General features: G+C 36.6%; 1 protein-coding gene across 4 annotated transcripts in view; it reads right to left on the bottom strand.

Annotated features, from left to right (window-relative positions):
* The window catches only part of ITSN1 (intersectin 1), a 139587-nt gene that overhangs the window by 87220 nt on the left and 29807 nt on the right, over positions 1 to 22560 (bottom strand). For 3 of the 4 annotated variants that reach the window (XM_062001421.1, XM_062001413.1, XM_062001437.1), the window contains exons 2-9: positions 22316 to 22375; positions 17358 to 17450; positions 15354 to 15417; positions 6087 to 6247; positions 4468 to 4647; positions 3746 to 3839; positions 1060 to 1160; positions 327 to 390 (exon numbers count right to left, since the gene is read on the bottom strand). In XM_062001421.1, the coding sequence (XP_061857405.1) occupies positions 327 to 390; positions 1060 to 1160; positions 3746 to 3839; positions 4468 to 4647; positions 6087 to 6247; positions 15354 to 15417; positions 17358 to 17450; positions 22316 to 22343 (785 nt within the window). In that variant the 5' untranslated portion in view covers positions 22344 to 22375. The remainder of the gene's footprint in view (positions 1 to 326; positions 391 to 1059; positions 1161 to 3745; positions 3840 to 4467; positions 4648 to 6086; positions 6248 to 15353; positions 15418 to 17357; positions 17451 to 22315; positions 22376 to 22560) is intronic. The other variant, XM_062001429.1, reaches the window with a different exon arrangement.

Here is a 22560-nt window from a genome sequence, read left to right on the forward strand (position 1 = left end):
AATGTTTAAGTTTCACTGGTGCTGTATTACATATGGCTGGGAATGTGGAAGACATGTGAGACTGAATCAGCATAAAAACCCCATAACTGAAACACAACTTAATCTTCCGTGCTCGTAGCATGAAAGATGCTCTTTTTTACTTTTGTGAAGTAATATTAATATGAGTACAGTAGTGTAGGTTTTATTTCCTAAAGGTATACATTAAAACAAGCAAATTGTATTGATTTGTCAATGGAGGGAGATTAAAAAGGAAGGAAAAACCCACAGAATACAATATAGAGGTTTAAGTACAGTTGTTTGATGGAAATTGATAGATATATCTTTACCATATCGTAGCCAGTTGAGCCTGGGGTAAACTTGACTGCATAAGAATAGTTCTTGCTTGTGGACCTAACAAAGTAAAACAAGGATTAACAAAACAATAAGCAACTTTCTCCTTTTCTTGTATTACCAAGTAATTACTGCACAAGCAAAACTGAGTTCTAAATAGTTAACACCAAAGAGATGTTATCAGCATGAACTAGGATCCAAAGGAAAAATACTAAAAATTACTTTAACCTTCTCTACTACAATCACTCAGATTTAAAAAAACAAAACGAACTACACAAAAAATCCCAACAAAAAACGCCCAAAACCCACAAAAAATTAAAACAAGCTATGAAAGGCAAAGAGATGCTCCCAGAACTAGTAAAACTAAGAAAGTGTACCACTCTGGTTTCTTTATGAAACTGCACAGGCATCTTCATCAGTGGATGAACTTAACACTGTAAATGGCTGCACAAGATTTCACATAACCCATTCCAGGAATCATTTGCCAGTGCCAACTTGCTTTGCAGAAAATAAAAGAAAGAAGGTGATAAAATGATCCCAGCTTCAATGAATATTTGCCTCTAAACATGACCATTAAGCAGCTGGAAGATGCAAACAGAAACATGTTGACAGTGGCAACAGAGAAAAGTGAGAGTCTCTTACTATCTGAATGGTATTCTAAATGCTATTATAATTGGACTTTTACAGTTTAAAAAAAAAAAAAAGAGACAACCAAAACTGCTTTAATACCTGTTAAGTGTCCACTCATTGTTTTATCATGGCTATTGAACAGCTGTCTGTACTTCAGTCTTGATGACTGAGGTACAGCCCACTCTGCCGCAGGAGGCACACTAGAATTAGAAAAAGGATAATTGGAGGAGGGGGATATAATTTTAAATGTAATAACATGTAGGTAACAGATAAAACAAGATAAAAAGTGCTGCACAGATATCAAGTTTTATGCCTGAAATGGTTCTTTTCACAAACATTCCCCTCTACTTCTGAAACCACAAGCTTGACTTCTTTGAAAACATTTATCATAATTCAGTGTATTAGAAGATTATTTTTTGTAAACTTGAATGAAAAAAAGAGCTACAAGCTTTTATCTAAACATATAATGGGAATTGCCTTAACAAAGTCAGCAGAAGTAATAGCTCACTTTCAGCCAAATAATTTTTAAGCTGATTAACGAAAACATGTAAAATACTCTGAAAACATAGGAAAAAAGTGTGAAAAAGCTACAGTTGAAAGCAATAGAAGTTTCTCATAATGGAACTCAATTGTCTAATGTAATATTCCCACTTCTCATTCATTCACATAATAGGTTGAGTGCTGCGATTTGTAGCTATAATTTCCCATGCTTAGAGGCTGACAAGTCTTCATACTAAAAAACAATGATTAGTACAGTTTTTCTGTCTTTAGGCACATTCAAACATGGTCCTTTTCATGAAGGTTGACAAAAGGAAAAAAAAAAGGCAGACAGATTAAATAAGCACTTGTAGAGAACACCAATTTACAGTTCAAAAATGAAGCAAAACCTCCAAATCCCTTTTCCCTGATCCACTGACCAGATAGCATGGTAAGAGCTTTGAAAGCTGAGCTGCAAAGGATTACATGAATACTCTACTAATTGACCTCATATCCTATTCTCATAGGACAAGACCCAAAATAGTTAAAACCTCTATTTCTATTTTCTATTTCCAAACCATTGTGCTTTTTTAATTGTACTTTTTCATGGGAGTAAAGCAAAAACAAGCTGCATCTAAAATAATGAAAACAGGAATCAAATTTTAAAAATCCCCAAAACAGTCAGTTTTATCCATGCAATTCCCTAGTTCTGCTACATTTGGAGTTTCTACACATTAAGTCTACTTTTGTCTTATTTATATTTTTATCTTGATCTGTGAAGTATCTGTGAAGTTTACTACACATTAAATAATGAAATTTTCTTCATGGATACTCAAATGGTAGTTTTGGAAGAAAAAATGCTGCAGGACAAAACAGTTGACTCATGTATGCCAAACACCACGCATGCCAAGAGTTCACTACCGGTGACTCGGCAGAGAGAGTGATAAAAGCAAATGGAACTTTGAATTTCACCCTTCTCAAAATAATTCTCAGCTAGAAAAAAAAATACTTCAGCCTTACATTTAATTTAATGGCTTTAGCTCTTGTTCTTCTCTTTCCATAAACTCTGCAAACCAATTACCTCGCTATCTGTTTTCTCCAAAATAAAACTTGAGAAGACATAGGCCAGTTCATCACTCAGTATTACCAGCAGTCTGTGAAGGAATACCCTCCTTCATTGCTGGCAAACATTTCAGAGTTACTGAAGTAACCGCAATTGAGCTAAGGAAGCCCCAATCCTGGTTCAAACAGATTCAGAAAACCATGCAATTTCACCTCAGAAAAGAAACCATTTTATCTGAGGTTCAGACCTCTGTTGGCAACAAAAGTGACCACCAAGACTCATATATAGTTAATCCCAAAACTATGACAGTCTTCTTAAGGAATATCTACAAGCCATTTCAGCTGAAGTTTTTTGAACTTCATTCATTATAAATGCTAAGTGTTGTTAGAGACAAAGCAGATATCTTCCTGTACCTCTGGAAATCATATCAGAGCACCATCTGTGTTCTTGACGGTACTAGATTTCCAAGAGAAAAATAATTGTTTGCTTTGAAATATTTTTAATCCTATTTGCCAACAATCAGTAATGTTACATATCTAATACCAGGGCACAAGAAAAAATAAAATAAAACTAGATAATTAAAAATACCATCTCAAGCCATTTTCTTCTTGAAAAAAAAAAATCTGCTGTATAGATCTGTAAGAAAGTTCAATTTATAAAGCCTTTGGGAAATCACTACTTTACTTCCTCTAAGAAAGCTTTATTTCGTTAGATGTATTTCTTCAGATGACAGTAAAATACATTTTGCCTAATGATGAATTTTCCCAGGCTTTGAAATAATATAAAAACCTTTTTAGGTGATTTTTCATGCAGAACCTGAAGTATACCTAAGGAACAGTTATGTGGAGTGCATTTAAAATATGAGAACTATTAACTATTTTGCTTTTACAAATAATCCTATAGATGCTGAACTAGAATACTAGTTATATTTTCACACTAAAAGGAGTGCCTGTTCAGTACTGTAAAACATAGATTATGTTTACAGAAGTAAATGCTTTCCAAGAACTAAGTTTTCAAGAGTTTGAAAATAGTGTCAACACATACTGAAACAGTTAATCATTCTGTTTCAGTGACTCACTACTTATGGAGTAAAACCACAGCATCCTATGATACCCTGAAGGAGGATCTCAGTAGGAATTGATTTCTGCAAGTAAATATTATCTCAGAAAATACTTTCAGAAAGAGAAGTAGTTTTTCTAACTCTGAGGAACCAAACACAGACACATTCATTCCACATTAACTTACCTAGCCACATCAAATGATTGTGCCTTTTGTAGTTTCGCATTTAGCTGTGATCCTGGACCAGATCTACTAAAGGAAGAACTCTTTGGCAATGTGGCTGTAAGATAAGAAAATATATGTATATATTAGTATTAGCATTTTAAATTATAAAATATCAGTGACATTCATTTAGTTCCTAACATAAACAAGCACTATGTTTCTTCTAATGGCACCCCTTTAAAAATATTAAAATTACAGTGTCTAACAAATTATGTGGAAACACACAGGCATTTCTCTCATGTCTTTTTACTTTTGCACTTTTATGCAAACCCTGTTGATATCAAATTATATTCTGATTACTGTTACAAGTCATAAGTAGTCCAATATTTTAAAAGTAATCCAAATAAACAGCAGTACTTTGGTAGTTTTAAATAGAGAGGATCAATTTCTAGGCAAGTTTACTGGCAAACTAGGTTTATCACATTGCTGTTACAATAGGGTTAATATTTTGCTCAGCATGACTGTTACAGTAAGGTATGTCCAAGTTTCTTCTTTTAACTTGGATACAAGTTTACTAACGAACTACATTGGGCTAAAACAATGTGCAGTCCTTATCCAAAGCCATTTTTTAAAGTAAGTTAAAATGGCTAATTCCATGTCTACTGTTCTCTGGATAAAAAAAAAAAAAAAGGCAAAATAATTTGTTTATAGCAAGAGAGTAAACAGAGTCACAGTATGTAGCATACCAGGATGAGCAAAAGCAGGCAGAGGCTGTATAACAGCAGGAGCTCCATTAGCCAGGGGAGGTACTGCTGCTGCAGGAACAGAAGATACTAATGGTGGAGACATTCCTACTACTGGAATAGATGCCATTGGCACTGGGGCAACAGTTGTAAGAGATGGCATGCTGGCAATGCCCCCAATACCTATGGGCAAGAAAACGAGATATTTTTTTCTAATTTAGAGACTCCTAATACGATACAACAATTTAACTGCAACCTGCAACTCTGCAGTAAATGCAGAACTAAAGAGCAAATTGAAATGGAAACTTCCACACATCCCTTGAAAGACCTCTTACAGTCCGCTGCACCATTAGCATGGCAGGGGAACATAAAACAATGCAGAGGGAACAATATATTGCTTTATAACGTATGCATATAAGATCACACGGGATGCAATGCTGACCAAAAAAGTCTATTAGCATTTGCTGAAGAAAAGAATTGTTTGCCTTGAGCTAAATGAAGAGCAGCACTGTCAACTTCCAGTGAGTAATGAACCCAAAGCCTACATTTAGCCACGGCTGAAAAGAACAAGCTTCAGGATAACTGCTTGCAGCCTATTGTCTAGATGAAACAGTGCAAAGCTAATAGGGTGAAGCACAGTAATGAGGTATTTTAGGTGTAAGCACAGTTGCATGGATAACAGGGAGGTTGAGGAGGGCCACTCATGCCAACAGGAAGAATGAGAGTGTGTGCGAACAGTTGAGATCAAGTCTATAGTGAATGAGAAAAAAAGAAAATCACAGATTCTGCTGGTTTTTTTGGGGGATTGACTCTACTATGACGTGTCTCAATTAAACCAGTATTCACCCTGTTCAGTTTCATTGATTTCTTACTCTCGGAAATAAAACCGTTTGTAAAACTTGTGGAAGCAACAACTAAAACAACACAGCTACATGCAGTTTATCAACTACATTATTCTCTTTTTGATTAACACAGAAAAATACAAAAACTCTCACTAGCAGAAGATCAAGGTGTCAAACATGAAGTTCAGCTTAATTTACTTATTTTTCTCTCACCATTCCATTTTCCCTACTCTTTTCCTTGCAATGCTGGCGAATTTGGCAGTACTTAACCACAAAAACTGAATCAGCAGCTGTTCTAGCTAATAGCAGTGCAGCACTGTTCATAATTTATTTTATACTTTTATTAGCAGCGGGGTGCACTACTACCGTGACTTGTAAAAAGTCCAGAAAAACATACCTAATCTTGCCAAAGCTGGAGATCCTTTAATGACAACAATTTAAATAAGAACTCCATCACTTTGGAATGCACTAGCCTTGCTACCTGATCTACCTCTTTTTCCCCCCACAAATACTTTTGTTTGAAACATATGGGGAGAAGTATAAGATCTGAAGCAAACACGACCTCAACTTATGTTATTCAGTATGGTTGTGCGCCAAAATCTCATCAAGATTTTTTTTTTTCTGAGCATTTGCATGCATGTGGCAGCACTTTTTTCAAGTGCACATACTTTCAGCAGTACTCCTTTCTAAAAGTTTCATTTAGAAATTGCAAAACAACAATAAATACAGCTTAGGTTGCTATAATACAAGCTAATAGAGAGGGAAAAACAAAGAGCTTACCAAATCCTGGTGCACTAGGCAGAGCGATAGGTGGTTGCTTCATGACAGGAGGCAGTGCAGATGGGAGTTGATAACCTTGTAGTTTTAATTTTATAAGTTTCATAGCTATTGAAAACTCCAACTGATCCATCCTCCCATCATTGTTCATGTCAGCTAGAGCCCTACAAAATAGGCAGTTTTCACAGTTAGAATCTTAAGTTATCAACTTCAGGAGCTGACCTAGGAGCACATACACACAGGCAAGTATATTCAAGACTGACTAAATTTCACTCAAAATAATTATACGAGGCTAAATATGTAATGAAACAAGACACAGTTTAAATGGAAAGCTTCTTGATTTTTTTTCTTGGAGTGATTAATAAATATTTTTAAAATTGATTTTCAACTCATAGAGGAACTACAGTGAAGCATCCAGAGAAGAAAAGTTAATATAGTTCTACAAAAAGTTTGCAAAATCACATAAATAAAATTACATGGTACTGTAAATGGCACCATAGAGAATCAAATCATTTAGTCTGCAAATCTGTATTTCAGCTACACTCAAAATCTTCTTTATATCCTTGTGCTTTACTAAACACCATTACATCTCCAAGTGTACAAATGTGTTTTCAGTTAAACAATAGTACTCAAGATAAAACAGTGAGCCTAGACCTTGAATAGGCTTTTATATAAAATAGTCTGACTTAAACAGTCTTCTTTTTGTTTCTTCATTTGATGGTTAAGAAAACCATGCTCAGCAGGGAATCAGGGTGGGAGGTTAGGGAGAAAGAAGCAGGAAGAATGTTAGTTCCTGCAATTGCAAACCAAAAACCAGAGTAAATGCACAGTAGTAATGGAATTAGTTGAAAACTAAATTTTAAACATTATGCTTATTTCTTTGAATTCATTTTAAGAGTTAAATTCACATTTCAGTATTGGAATAATATGTCACAGACATGACAATACAAAGGACCTTGGCATTCTAATTAAACTAGACCTTTATTTATTATCAAATCCTTGTGAAAGAAAGCTTTCATACAAGTGTGTGAAGACTTATCAAAAAAGTACTACAATAAATTGACAAATAGTTATAATCAATATTTAAATAAGTAGACAGGTAAATGCAGTAGCAAAATATTAACAAAATTAAAACCCTCCCACACCAATGAACACAATCCTAGGAAAATTCAACAAAGAAGCAAATCCCAGCAGGGCTTGCCACAGGTCAACAATACATCTTAAGAATCTTCCCTGGTTTAGATCACCAGTAGCCTTTCCTCAAAAATGGAGACCCTCCAACTTTTCCAAGTATCGCATTTTCATCACCAATTTTGATGCCATGAAGCTAAATAATACTACTGAAAATTTGGCAGCAATATTTAAAAAAGAAAGAGAAAGTCTGGTGAGGAAACAATAGACTCTGAGTTAACACTGAATTTAAAAGTATATATTGCCACTCCCTGAAAGATATTGAATTACTACATGTATTTCATTGAAGAACAAGTTTTGGCTGTGAGAACCTCTAGGTGCTGTTTCCTGAAGCTTTGTATCACATGGAAGTTCAATTTACATATAAAAATTGCCTGCTTTTCAGTAATTTTAATCCTTCCTCTAATCCCACTACCAGCAAGCCTTCAGAAGCGTAAATTTAGTCAAAAACAATGCTGGGACCCACATGGCATAATGTGATCTGGATTAAAGTTTGAGTTGTGATCACTTAGTATGTCGTTCATTTAACAAATAATCAATTAAAAAGACACTACTGTAGCACTCAGATTTGGTATACAGTAGTCCAACCAGCAGAAGGAAGAGGGAAAGCCAGCACAGCAAACCTGGACCAAGAGAAGTACAAATTTTGAATGCCTATCTTCTCTTCCTTGCAGAACACCACTGCTCTAGAGCCTCAGCTTCTAACCACTCTTTCAAGAAGAGCAAGCAACACACTGGTACTACCTAACGTACTGGTAGGATAAATTGAAGTGAAAGATGTAATATTTTTGTCTTCGCACAACTTGCAGAGATGAGTGGGAGAACCTTACTGAAGGCAAAGGAGACTCTCTCTCCCCTGAGTGTTAAGCAACAGCAAGGACGGACTGCAATAGCTGTTAATGAAAAAAAGTGTACTACAAAATAAGAGGCATAGTTACTGTCATGGTTTGACATGACAGCCTTTTCTGGTAAGGGGGAAGGGGCTGTAAAGATGGCTCCTGTAAGTAGTTGCTTGAAACTCTCCCCAGCTCTGAGCCAGACCCACTTCTGGGGCTGAGCCAATTAGATGCTTCCATGATCACTTTCTAAGAAGAAGCCGGAAGAGGAGGCTTCTTCCTGTTTCTTCCTTCTTCTCTCCCTTCTTCTCTGGCTGGTGGTGGTGCAAGGAGTAGGAACGGTGAGAGAAACAACCATGTGGACTCCAAGGTCGGTGGTGAAAGAGAGGAGGTGGTGTGCTGGAGCAGAGACTCCCCTGCATTCTACGGAGAGGACTGGTGAAGCTGAGATTTATTTTCATTTCTTTAAAGACCCCGCATCAGCGGTACAGACTCATTTTGATAATGAGCCCGTATCAGGGGCAGAGACTCATTTTGCTAAAGCTGACCAGGGGCAGCAATTCACTTCATTAAAGGCTCCGAGCCAGGGAAAGTGACTATGGCTGGAGGAGGCCATGTCCTGTGGGAGGGACCCAATTACTTCACTACAGACCCCAAGCCAGGGGCAGTGATTTTCTTGTTTAAAACTATGGCCAGAAGAGACCATGTCCTGAGGAAGGGACCCTGTATCACTATGGCTGGAGCAGGCCATGTCCCGAGGAAGGGACCCAATATTCACAGCTATAACTGTGGGGAGGAACCCACGACAAAGCAGCTCATTAAGCTTATGCCCAGAAGAGGCCTTGTCCCGAGAGAGGGACCCTGCAACTGCAGAAACTGCAACCGCAGTGAAGAATCCACACCAGAGATATTCACCAAGAACTGTGTCCTGTGTGAGGGACCCTGTATTGGCAGAAGCCACAGCTGTTGGGAACAACCCACACCAGAGAAGTTCGTTAAGGACTGTGTCCCATGGGAGGGATCCTGTGTGGGAGCAGGGGAAGAATGCCAGGAGTCAGCCTCATCTGAGCAGAGAGAAGCAGCAGAGCCCATCTGTGAGAGACTGACCACATCTCCCACTCCCTGCCCCACTGAGCCATTGTAGGGGGAGGATGTAGAGATACTGGGAGCAGTGAACTGGGCCCGGGAAGAAAGGAGAGATGGGGAAGAGAGATCTTAAAGTGCTGGTTGTAATTTTTTCATCGTCCTACTCCCTTTTTGCTTTTATTCCGTTCTGTTTCTTGTAGAATAAACTTTCCTACTTTCCTCTCTAAGTTGAGTACTGGAGTCTGTTTTGCCCAGAATCATACTTGGCAGTGAGCCCTCCCTGCCCTTATCTTAATCCACAACCTTGGTTATCTTTTTACTCCCATTTTGCTGGGGCCTCTGCCATCCTAACAAGGGTGGGGGTGAATGGGAGCACCAAGCGAGAGACTGTTGTGGTGCTGCTCTGCTAGCTGGGCCAAACCACGACAGTTACTTCTAGAAAACAGTTACAAACACAAAGTAGGCTTCTCAAATATTGTTACTGAGGTTACCCATGTTCTGCTAATTCTGAAGTACAATGGCTTTCTTGGACATAAAAACACTAGGAGTTTATTAATTTCCATCATATCTTCCTGTCCAGTGGGGTGTACAAGCCACTAATATGCAAACCTGCAAACAGACTGTGTATATGCAGTGCTTTTCTTCTTATGAAATGGGTATAAACCTCAAAAAGACATGTTTGCATCTCTCTGCACCAGAATTGTTTATATCAACTTAAAATTCCTATAAAAAGCCCAAACTAATTTTGAAAGAACTCATAGTTTAACTATGACAATTAAGAATACTCACTTCCACTAGAATGGAAGAGTCCCACAACATGCTATAAAATTTTTGCTGACCAAAAGCATCACTTAGGCTTACCAGGAACAATATTACTCCATAGATTTTAATTTTCTTCTTCATATGTCTTACAGTTTTTACAATCAAAACAGTTCACACAATATTCATTAGTCAGCACCTATAAACAGTGATGTTAGATCTCTAAAAGCAGCACTTGGGAGAAATGCATACTACAAGTCTTACAAACCTGAAACATTCAAGAGGCAAAAAGTATTTGGAGTGTTAGAATGTCATAAACTTAATGGCTAAATATATTTTCTGAAGAGCTCCCTTTTGTGGGTTTTGTACTAGAAAGTAAACTAATATACAGTCAACGAATACCAAGGGTAAGCAAGCCTCGTTAGAAAATAAGAGTATTAAGAACAATGGAAACCAGGGGCAGATAATTAGCTTCACTTAATTAATGCTTACAAGCAGACACCACAACTTCTTCAAGGCAACTAGAAAAAAAAAAAACATACCAACACGGAAATGAGTGGTGTTTCTTATTAAAGTTCAGTTCAATGCTTGCTCAGCCATTCCTCTGACAGATGCCCAGTGGAAACAGGCAGTAAAAAACAAGCTTCTACAGAGAGCAAGCTGAGGATGTGCACAAGAACAAAGCTTGATAAATTATCTGGATAAATCTATTCTAGCAGATTTTTGACTGCACTCCAAACAATCAGTGGTCCTCCCAAAGATGACTCGTTCCTCAACATATGGAGAAGTCAGCCAGCTCCATAGTGACCAACTGGCACATACAGCTCAAATAAGTAGTCACAATGTTCCTTACATCTTTCCATTTAAGCAAAGTAATTATACAAGTTATTTTTAGAAGTCATATTTGTTCAACCTGTGTGGGTTCAACCCCCTTGATTTATAAAATTTAAGTCTTTAAAGCCTTACAAATAACGATAAAATTTATACCTAAAGCACAGAGTCCCTCAACCAGTTACATGCATGGCCATGAAAAAGCAGTAAGAGTAAGTATCACACTATAGGTGACCTTGATTCTCCAGGCACTATTTACAGAGCGTACTGCCAGAATGCAGGAAGTCTTTGCATTCTACATAAGAAAATATTAATTGTCCAGTAGTAAGAAACTTTGATGTGCATCAGTCTCATTGCCTTAATTAAACTCTTATTCACATAATCATCGGTAGCTTTTGATTTAAGGTCTGACCTTCTGTTCAACTCATTTACATCACTAGCTTTGTTATTTAAACTAATAGTGTGAACTTCAGCAAGAAAAAATATGTACACACTACAGAATTTATACATGTTTTTAGAGCATGACAAAATTTCATTTCTTATTATTGAACCCAGGGTTCTTAGATTACAGTACTACTTTTAAATAAACAGCACCCGAAATGTACTGAGTGGCTGACAGTAAACACTACCAAATTTCACTGTTCTGCTTGTAATGAAATTTGGAAGAACATAGTGTCCTTCAATTTGTTTCAATTAAGGTCTGGCCAGAAGCAGTGCAGAGCAGTAAATGGATTAAACATTGACTAAATATTTATCATATTTTATAGAACAGGCCTGTGTTTATAACAGAGGTTTTCTAATGAGAATAGCTGCAGCAGACTTCATCACAATGCTAGGTTTCAGGTGTTTACAAAATTATACCTCTACAGATTTTTTCTTCTCCTTTCTCTACTCTTTTCTGAAGAATGCAAAGATAACTTGATTACTTTTGCATTTACGAGGTGCAGAAACTGAGCATGCACAAATTTTTTCTGTCAAATATGCTTATGATTAGCCTACAAAACATCTGCACAAAAATAGCACAGTGTTAAAGAAATCTTGCAGTTCAAAAAATCTGGACTCATCCTGCTTTACATTCCCATATTAGATTATACAATCCCATAATGCATTATAAAACTCAGCCATAATTAGAGAGGAGAAATTAGGTCTTTAGCATCAGACACTTGATTAATTCACATATAGTAAGAATTAGAGAATTGCCACCCATAATCTTCCACTCTCACACCTGGACACAAATTTAAGAGCGTTGTGAGGGAAGCATAGCTCAGAAATAGATAAGACAACCAATAGCTCTAGTCTACCCTGAAAAACTAAGTAACTGTAAATGCAAGAAAAACAGATGGCATTCATTATTTTAGTTCTCATTTAACTCCAGAGAGAGAGGCTACACAGAGGATGCTTTTTGAGGCCATCACTAGTAAGGGTTTTAGAAGAAAGCCAGATTATTGCTTACTTAAAAACAGTTATCTTACAAGCCATTGCAGTCTCAATTCAGAGCCTACTTAGAGGCTTCTTAACAGATTACCAGCTTGGCAGACTCCAAAGCTTGTAAAGTGTAGAACAGTAAAGTTATTATGGTCCATCATGACAATTTCACTAATTTGCTCCCAGGGGCTTCTTTTTTTTAAAGGAATGATGAGTAGAAGGGATACAGGAATTTTCAATGCTCAAAACCATGGAGCTGCTATTTTTAAGGAATGTGAATTCTGGGTAAGCTTTGATTAATAGTAAAAATTAAAATAAGATACACTCCTTAAGAGTCTCATCTTAGAAAACAACTACACCAACTGTAGGATATCTTCAAAGCAACTCTGGAAGCAGAAGAAATAACTGGTACTTCAGTTAGCTAGCTAGTACTTCTTGAAGTTCTAGTGAAAATCATTTTTTTAATTATTCAAAAATGCCATTTCAATTTTAATTAAAATAAGACAGTGAAGACCACTCACTTATGCAAACAAAAAATTTCTCTCATTCATGAGATAATTTATCTGGAAACTCATAGAGACAGAGAGCTTGCTTTTTCTGCAGAAAGCTCTGAAAGCAGTTTGGACAATCACTCATTAGGCCAATTGCCCCTGCAGTTTCTTCCTCAATGTGTTGTTCTATACAACTTCCATAGTCAACAAAACAGATGAAAATTTGTATTAGCATAAGCTTGTCTACATATAGCTGTAGGTAATCCTTTATGAAACAAATGATAGACACTAGCTTGCAGACAGACTACTATGATCAACTGTAGACTCATTAAAAATAGGAAAACTCTTCCAAAACAGAACATACATTCACTTTCATATTTCCAGGATCAGAAAACTAATTTGAAGAGTTTTATAAGTTGCTCTAACTAAAGATAACAACATTCCTTCCTTAATGATTGTCAGACCTGCCCTTATTGTCCTCTACTAACCAACTACTATCTAAAAAAAATTAAATTCCATCTACTCAAGAAATAAAAAATATTGATAGTAAAGAAGTTTTATGCAGCTCAAATGTTTCACAGAGATTCTGGGCTTATTACTCCCGAACTGTCCCCTCCATTAATGTACCCACAGATCTATATCCATGTTAACAGAGACTTAGATAGACAACATTAGAATATTGCTATTAGTCATAGAATGGTAGGGTTGCAAGACATCTTTAGAGATCATCTAGTCCAAACCCAGTGCTAAAGCAGGTCGACCTAGATCAGGTCACATAGGAACATGTCCAGACGGGTTTTGAAAACCTCCATAGAAGGAGACTCCACACTCTCCCTGGGCAGCCTGTGCCAGGGCTCCCTCACCTGAACAGTAAAATAGTTTTTCCTTATGTTTAAATGGAACTTTTTGTTTTGTCCACAAAACAAGTATGCAAGTCTGAGATCTTACCCCTGGGAGCTAAGACAAGCAATGATTCACATTTTTCAATACCATCTTGAGCATACTGTGACTCCCTTTGTAGGCTACAAAGGACTTCTTGCGACTAAATAATCTAACTTTTATTGTTTCTATGAGATACTAGTAATCTGTAGTAGGGTCCAAACAGCCAAAAGAGTTAAATGCAACAGATCAAAAGAGCTGAATCATTCAAGTGGGAAAAGAAAGGGTGTTTTCCTTTTTTTTTTTTTCCTTTTAAGGAGTCTTACCAGCACTATGCAACTATTTTTCTACACAGTTGCTCTAATTCCAACTCAGAATTTATCTAGATTTTTACTTAATATTTACTTCTCTTAATTCAGAATTGATGGGGAAAAAAAGAGATGGTGAAAAAGGGATGTCTACATGGTTTTTTATGATTTATAAAGATAGCATGAGTGAGTTTTAGTTTTGCTTTATTTAAAAAAAAATGTGAAAGTTAAGGTCTTGTCTCTATGACAACTACAAAACCGGCAGAATGATTCTCTCCTTCTCAAGAGGCTGAAAAACTGAATAACTCAGAAAGGAAGAGACTTTTAGTCAGCCAATTACAACTGCTGGGTTTTGGTAACACCTATTTAAAGCTAATGCCTACAGAATATTTTTGGAGAAAGGATGTCTTGTTTAAGACAAAACTTCTTTCCTTGTTTAATTAAGAAGCAGGAGAAGTTCCAAAGGGACATCTGCACTTTGTCTGGGTTTTCAGCAAATAAGATAACCTGACCTGATTTAATATTTGTAAGATGAAGATAAATTGGAAAGAAAATAAACCCATGTAAATCCAGCCCTTCTTTTAAGCATGCATATTTCCAAAGTAACTGTTTTTCTTGCAAGAAAATAATTCTCTTCTTTGTCCAGTAACAGAAAGATTCTGCCTTTAAAAGTCCTACTACAATAAAAAAATCCTTAAAACTGCAAATCACTACTCTCTCTTTCAAACAGTTAACAACAAAGGAAAAGTTAACAGATTTTTCAAAAGTTATCCATCCCTCTGCTGCTTTTTCCACTCCAGAATGAAAAGTCGTACTATTTCACTGTCTAGCATCAAAAAAAGGTTTTAGTAGTAACATAATTAATATAAATGATGAATAATCTATGTAAGTCATTATGTCCAAAATTGGTATGGTCATATAATTCTGAGCAGAAACAAATGTAATCTTGCATAAAGAAACTGGTAAACTGTAGAAATGTTTGTGTAGTATACAGCAACAGACATTTTGATCTGTCTCTCACCAAGAAATAGTAAAACTTTCAGGCTTTCAAGCTGTACAACTACAATGGAAAAAATCTCTGCCAGTCTTATTTTTTCTTATAAATTTTGCAAGTCTTGCAGAAGTTCTCCCATTTGAAGATTTTTAATATTAATTACTGTGTTTAGTGATTGCATTAGTAGGGTTTTAATAAGTTGACAGCATTTCATAATTTGAAAGGAGGGTTCCAAATTGCCAACTTCAAAAATGTCATTTGTAGAAGTATGCCTACTTCCAGTAGTTGAACTAGTAACTTCAAAACTCAACTACAAAGCATTTTTGCCTTGTAGACTTTTGGAAAGCACATTGAACTAAACAAATTGTTTTAAGACACAGATTGTGAAATTCAGTTTCTGTCCAAGTCTGTACCAGGAAACTTCACTCTGAGATTTAGCTGCAATTCTCCATCCCCTCCCATATACTCACCATATCTGTGCTAATACAGGTTGAGGTAACCCGGATTGAAAAAAAAAGTTTCTAGCTTGATCACCTGTAAAATAAATAGGACATCATTTCAGAAAATGCTAAATATATCTGCAAGAGGAGAAAGAGGAAATTGTGAGTCAAAAACATCTAAAACAGGAGCAACAGGAAAATCAGAAATACTTAACATGTACAGAAAAGAATATGAGATTTAAACTTGTTTTGTCACTTGCAAACCTACCAGATATTTCCAACAAGCCCATACTGTTTAAGCCTGCAACAGTCAGCACCATACGAAGTCAGCAGAGTATAAACATCTAGGGCAATGGGAAACGCATGGTTCATAGACCCCGATCTCTATTAATGGCTTTCTTTGTAGGAATTGCTTGCCTTATGAGAACAAGAAACATTTTTCTTCTAGGAAAGCATGTATCAATATAAACACTATCTTATTTTTTTTGGAAGCATGATGACAGTCCTCTAACATAAACTAAATAAAGTGCACTTTACCCTGACATGAACCTGGTAAGCCACCATTAAAGAAAGCAATGGTATATTTTAAAGTCTTTTTCCAACTACCAATAAAAAGTAAGGCTAACAAAACAAATACCAAAGGATTAGGCACTTGGAAATGTTGTGACCTGTAAACTAAAGTTGTGAACAGACTAGAAATAGTACTAAATATGAAAATAGATCAATAAAACATCAGTATATTGTACCATATCTGTCATGTAACATGAACAGAAGAAATCAAATTGTATACTTGGAGGTATGAATGGTTGTGATAAGACTCTGCTAATAATCTTATTTAAATTTCACACTGTGGAAATCCTCCTGATGGGTCAGACAACAAAAAAAGTAAAACACTTCTATATCCTTCATTTCAATTGAGCACCAGTTTAGATAGCAATAAAGAAAATTAAAAGCAATAAAACAAAGAAGTAGGCATCCTATTGCCTTTAAAGTAAGAGCAAATTAGCACTGTTCAATGAAAATTTCATAGGATCACTTCAATTCCTTTACTTGCAGCTTTGCTTCCCACAGCTTTAAAAAAATCTGAATGGGAAAATTGATTTAAGAGGTCATCCCCACTGATTTCACTAGTTTAAACAATCAGTCTCTGAAATAGATTCCAGTTAAATTAATCTATCTTTATTTAAAGAGACTTCTTAGTATGGTAGTGTGCTAACTAATGCAGAACCTCAGCACCCAGTTACTCACTCACACCCCTTCTCCCAGCAGGATGTGGAAGAAAACAGGTTGAACAAAAGTAAGAAAACTCAGAAAACTTGTTGCTCATGATAAAGACAGTTTGATGAGTGAAAGAGGGGAAAAAAACCCCACAACTGATGTAAAGCTAAGTCTCCGAGCTAGCTGAATGGCTACCTTGGAAGACAACAGCCTGTATCCCAGTGCATCCCAGTTTTTGTTGTGCGTGGTGGTATAGGATAATCATTTAGCCAGGTGGGGCCCGGTGTCCCTGCTGTGTCCCCGTCTCAACCTCTTGTCCAGCCCTGGAGTGACTAACAGCGACAGCCTTAAGGCTTTGCAAGCGCTGTTCATCCATAGTCAAAATGCCCACACAGCACCATACGGGCTGCTATGAAGAAAGTCTACTCCATCTCAGCTAGACTCATTAGAGTAATTTAATTCACTGAGTGCATTAGAAGCACTACATGTATTACCAGGCATCAGGGTGATTCCATGGCCTGAATTCTAACTGTACAGTTTCTAAGTATCAGCTTGCTCCATGCAACAGAACTGCTTTATACAATCCTATTTGCAGAAAAATCAAGTGGCGTGAAACAGGTATATAGCTAGTAAATATCAGAAAATATAGAGTTGATGTGGCAATTCATATGAAAAATGGGATATAAATTGAGTAAGATCTGGTCAATTTTTTTTCATACTTATGCTCAAGTGTCCCCCCAAAAAACTGTGTACATATTTAGGTTCGTTAGTTAAGATTGAATTAAATGAAATTAGAAGTGAAAACTGTTTCATTACCAGTGATAAATCCAGATGTTGGTTTCAAACTATGGAACTGTTGATCATGTTTAGCTCTCTCCTCCACAGTAATAGCCCAGATATCCAGGTTGCCTAGTTCAAAAGAAGTTGAGAAATAATATTAAGAAATATTATCTAACAACTACACTATTTTTGAGTGCAATTATATCATATCATATTGAACTTCTCAAAACAACATACATAACAGAGCCATTCATCCAAAGACAGCAGTTGAAAGCTCCAGGAATCCTTAAATAACTGGTTAGGAACTTAAAAGAGTTTTACCAAATGAAGATGACTGCTGAGCACTGAATCACTTATGGCTCATACACAGATTTAAGTTACAACCAGGCTACCAAAAGTGCAATCAAACTTACAAATGGGCTATTAAAAGATAATGTCAGCAGTATATCAGAGGATATAACGCAGAAAGTTCACCAAACCAGATGTTTAGGGGATGGAAGGTCAGTTGCCTCTCAGAGAACATACAACTGAAACACAAATTCTTTTAACTGAAAAAGTACTTCAAATAATCGTTTGTGTATGATGTGGTTTTGCACTATTGTAAGAGAAAAACTCTCCTTACTTGTCTAGGAAAAGTTTGAGTTAACCAGACAGTAGACATGGGCAACAACAGCACAGGAAAGCGTGCTCATCATTCTTTTGAGAATGAGAAATCTGAGTAAGAATAAGTTACACAGATCAGATTCTTCACACTACACTCTTGCACACATTTCACTTTCATCCTTCAGATTATTTGTACTCAGAGAAAACGTAACTTCCATTTCAGAGCCCTAATGAACTCTCTAACACTGTGTTTCAGGTTTGTTTCAACTGTTTCAAAGCTGTAAAAGTCACGGTGCACTCGTACACCTTCCTGTAACTCATGCTGTATAGGAATGTAATGATATGAAGGCATGTAAGTTAATGGAATCACTATTTTATTGAAGCAATTAATATTGAAAGATAAACTGAAGCGTTCCAGAAAGAAACAGAGACCTAGCATTCACTCTGTCTCAGCACTGAATTCTCAGAGATTAAATTTCAGGTAGTAAGGTCCACGAACATTTACAGCAAGTATTTCAAACTGCTTGCAGGCTGAGGCAGAATCGGACTCAGCAGTTATGAAGAACATGAGAATTTCCTGCCTCCTCAATTTCTGCTATTTAAAATCTACTTTCATGTGGCAAAATGTACTTTGGAGAGAAAAGGAAATCCACAAGGGGAAGAAAAACATTCCTTTAAATGGTAAATTTCATTCATGACATAAAAGCTGCGCTCTAGGCAAAAAATTATCATCTCAGTTTCATGTAACCTATGTATTTCTAAAAGCAGACAGGCTAAGAATATCTAATTAAAAGAAAGGACATTTTCAGATTAGTCCAAAAATCCCAGAATTTTAGCGACTAAGCTCACAGAGGCACTCTAAACAGATTTCATAGCTGTGCTCCCTGTGGGGATAAAACTGGACTCTTCTTTGGACATGGCAATTATCTTCCCCATCTTCTCACAAACTCCTGGCAGAAGGAAAGGAATGGTACTGATTAATACATTATGATCGATATGCAGACTAGGCCAATTAGGAGTAGATGAACATCTCCCTCTAATAGAAATATGACTACTCCAGCCTAAGATCCTAAGACTGGATGTCATAGCATACACAAAGAGGGAGAATTTCTTGAATATAATGTGAGGAGAAAAAAACCTCTAACAAACGCATGTGAAATTTGCAGTGACTTGCTGGCATGCTCGCTCTCAATTTGAGGCACACATGACTCCAGTAATTAAACAAACAAACAAAAAAATACAACAAAAAACAATCCCAAAAAACTGGAACAGAAAAAAGCCTTGCTCTTCCTACCGTTCCACAAAGAAGAAATAAAACTCAGAACTAAAAACTCTTACGGCATGAGGCAACAAAAACTAAATTCTATTAACTATTTTAAAATAAGATTTCTTGATTTATTCTCTGGAGTGCCTGTAACAAGAAAAAAATGATTGTCAACATTGAACTTTTCCTGGTGGAGTTTTCATTGGTAATGAAACAGTCGATATCCTTTGTGGGATACAAACATCGAAAGAGGTAATGTTAAGCCAAGTAAGCCTAGTGGCCTCTTCAGTCAGAAAAGTATGAATTAAAACCATGAATGGCATTTTCTGCATGGCTTCATTCCCATCTTTTGTTATTTGAGGTAACAGAAACACCTATGGAAGTGCACAAAGTAGGATCTTACACAACACTGAGACGTCATTTATGGCTTCCGATCCTGGATGCCAAAAACAGAGGTTATGGGGCTTTTCAATACATTTGGATATGAAGGAGGCAGTCACTAAACCACAAAATTGACTCAAAAGCAGCTACACTCCCTAATTGGTTTTTTTTTTTCTTTTACATGGCTTAACAATCATCCCATCTGCAGAAGTGAAGCAGTGGGCTATCAAAGCTAAAATGGGCAGTTTCTTCTCCTGGACAAACTACCAGAAGGTCAAGCACACAACCTTCTTCCCAACAATTACAAAAATCCTTCCATGCTTTTTTTTTTTAATTAATCATCCTTAAAATGAACAATGTTCTAGAATATGTTCTTTCCATACTCATTTCCCAAACTGACTTGAAAGATTCTTTAAAAAGAAAGGAAGTGAAATAAAAACAAAGCCATAAATATTGGTATGCACAAGTAGAGGGATACCATACGTTGCACACTTGGGAGTGAGGGCTCTCTCAAGATGGAGACTGCATAAATCTCTGCATCTTGACTGGTGAGTACAGAGAACAGAAAATGCTGCAGTCTCAAAAAAATATGATAAATTTCCCATAAAAATTTGAATTTTCTTGGGGTATGGAACATCTTTCATACGGGAAAGGCTGCGGGAACTGGGGCTGTTTAGTCTGGAGAAGAGGAGACTGAGGGGTGATCTTATTAACATTTATAAATATCTAAGGGGTGGGTGTCAGGAGGTTGGGGCATCTCTTTTTTCTATAGTAGATAGTAACAGGACAAGGGGTAATGGGATGAAGCTGGAACACAAAAAGTTCCACTTAAACATAAGAAAAAACTATTTCACTGTTCAGGTGAGGGAGCCCTGGCACAGGCTGCCCAGAGGGGTTGTGGACTCTCCTTCCTTGGAGGTCTTCAAGACCCACCTGGACATGTTCCTATGAAACCTTATCTAGGTGACCCTGCTTCTGCAGGGGGGTTGGACTAGATGATCTCTAAAGGTCCCTTCCAAACCCTACCATTCTATGATTCAATGATTCCTCTTATAACAATCCTGGACTTTTGCTGTCACTCCTATAAGAGGTCGTATTATGCCACCTACTATACTTGGTTGAAGAATGAATATAATAATTTACACATTGAAGATATTACAGAAACTACATAAGTCACGTGCTTATTTCAACTTCTTTGTAGAGCTGTCAGATGAGAAAAGTTGTTTCAGAAGAAATAGTTAATTCCTTCCTCACTAAAGCCAGAGTTAAGAAGATCCTGGACAACAGACGCAAGATCAAATGGTAATACATAAAGTTGAAAGAAGAAAGCTGTTATCCACCTGTAATGCAATGAAGACTCTCTGAAGATGGCAGAGGACAATGCTTTGGAGACAAAATTTCTATTAAGAATGTATACACACGTTTAAATATGGTTGCATGCAAAGCACAGCCCTAACTCTAAACAAAAGAAAATACTTGTCAGGAACAAGCAGATTTCATTCATAATCTAAGGAAGTCACGATGAGAAAATCATAGTGAAATTAAGCTATTCATAACTTTTTACATGACCTGAAAGCACATCCTACATGAAACTGTCCAGTGAGTTTATTTTATCTAAGCTTTTGATATTTTACCAAACTGAGAAATTCTGGCACCAAACAGGATTTAATTCCACAGAGCAGGACTCGAATATAAATGAAGCAGTGAGTATCAGCTTCCACTTATGCATTTGTTCTAGCTGCCATGTGCAAAGATTCCTCTTCCGTTGTGATTCAAAGACTTTCAGATTGACAGCAATGGCATCCAATCAATTGTGTTTAACAAGAACTGTGTTTCTCTTACAACATACTCTCGGTAACACATATGTCTCCTGAAGTCTGTCATTGAAGCACTAATATAAATTTACTTGCTAGTGATTCCAAAAACTAGGCTTCTATATATATTTATACACACTCACACACTTTTGTGTGTGTGTGTGTGTTCATATTTATGTGTATATAAGTCTATACCAACATATAGAAAAGCAAAAATCATAACTGCATCTCCAGAGTAAGCCCTTAACAGATACATTTAAGTAGAACCAAACTAGTTACTAGATCTCAGCGCTGAAATTTATCTTTGCAATCTTTCTTCAGATTAGTTAGAAAACTGGGCTCAAAAATGTATTTCATATGAACAGCAGAAAGTGAGGTCTCTACTGAACTTTTCTTTCAAAAAAGACCAAAGTTTAAGATGCTACACCTTTCTCATTACAACTGTAGAGCTAAAAAATGCAGTGCCTTTGTTCTAATCTAAACATGGGTATGGGGCAAGAAGGAAAAGCAGCTTGCAGTGACAGCTTTCAAAGGCATCTGCTGTACTTTTTAGCAATGAAAAAGTCTAGGAATCCCCAAAGAAAAAGCATATCCAGTTCCTAGCCACAACCACTGCACAATGAGTCTATGCTCTACTGACAAGGGTCGAGTGGCCTGGATCTGCCCTACAGTTATAAACTGTAGGACTGTAACAGATCAATGCACAAAAAAAGACATACAGTACAGCTTTTCTGTTTGACTCTTCAGAGATGTCTCTGCAACATTTCATATGTATTCTCTAATGGATCTGCAAAAACACCACAAATCAGATCAACTATCATCTCAGAAAGATACACTATCCATGAACAGTTTCATACAGAACGTATTTAGAAAGCAAAAGATTTATGCAGTTCTTGCATACAGGAATAGTTTAGAATACACTATAAACTTACCCCCAAAAGGTGTTGGAAACTGAGCCATGGTTCTGTCACTTTTAACTTGTTAATAGATGCCTGAAAAAGAAAATTTTAAAAATCAAACAAGAGATAATCAAACAGCTATAGGATATTCCATTGTCAATATCCTTTCTGTACCATCATATAATTAATCAGTTTTGCAAAAATAAAGGCATTGAAAAAGTAGAATCATATAAATAATACCTGCAAAAGAACCAAATGTCTCATTTTTTGCATTATCC

Source organism: Colius striatus, chromosome 1 (assembly GCF_028858725.1).
Source record: "Colius striatus isolate bColStr4 chromosome 1, bColStr4.1.hap1, whole genome shotgun sequence".
Taxonomy (NCBI): Eukaryota; Metazoa; Chordata; class Aves; order Coliiformes; family Coliidae; genus Colius; species Colius striatus.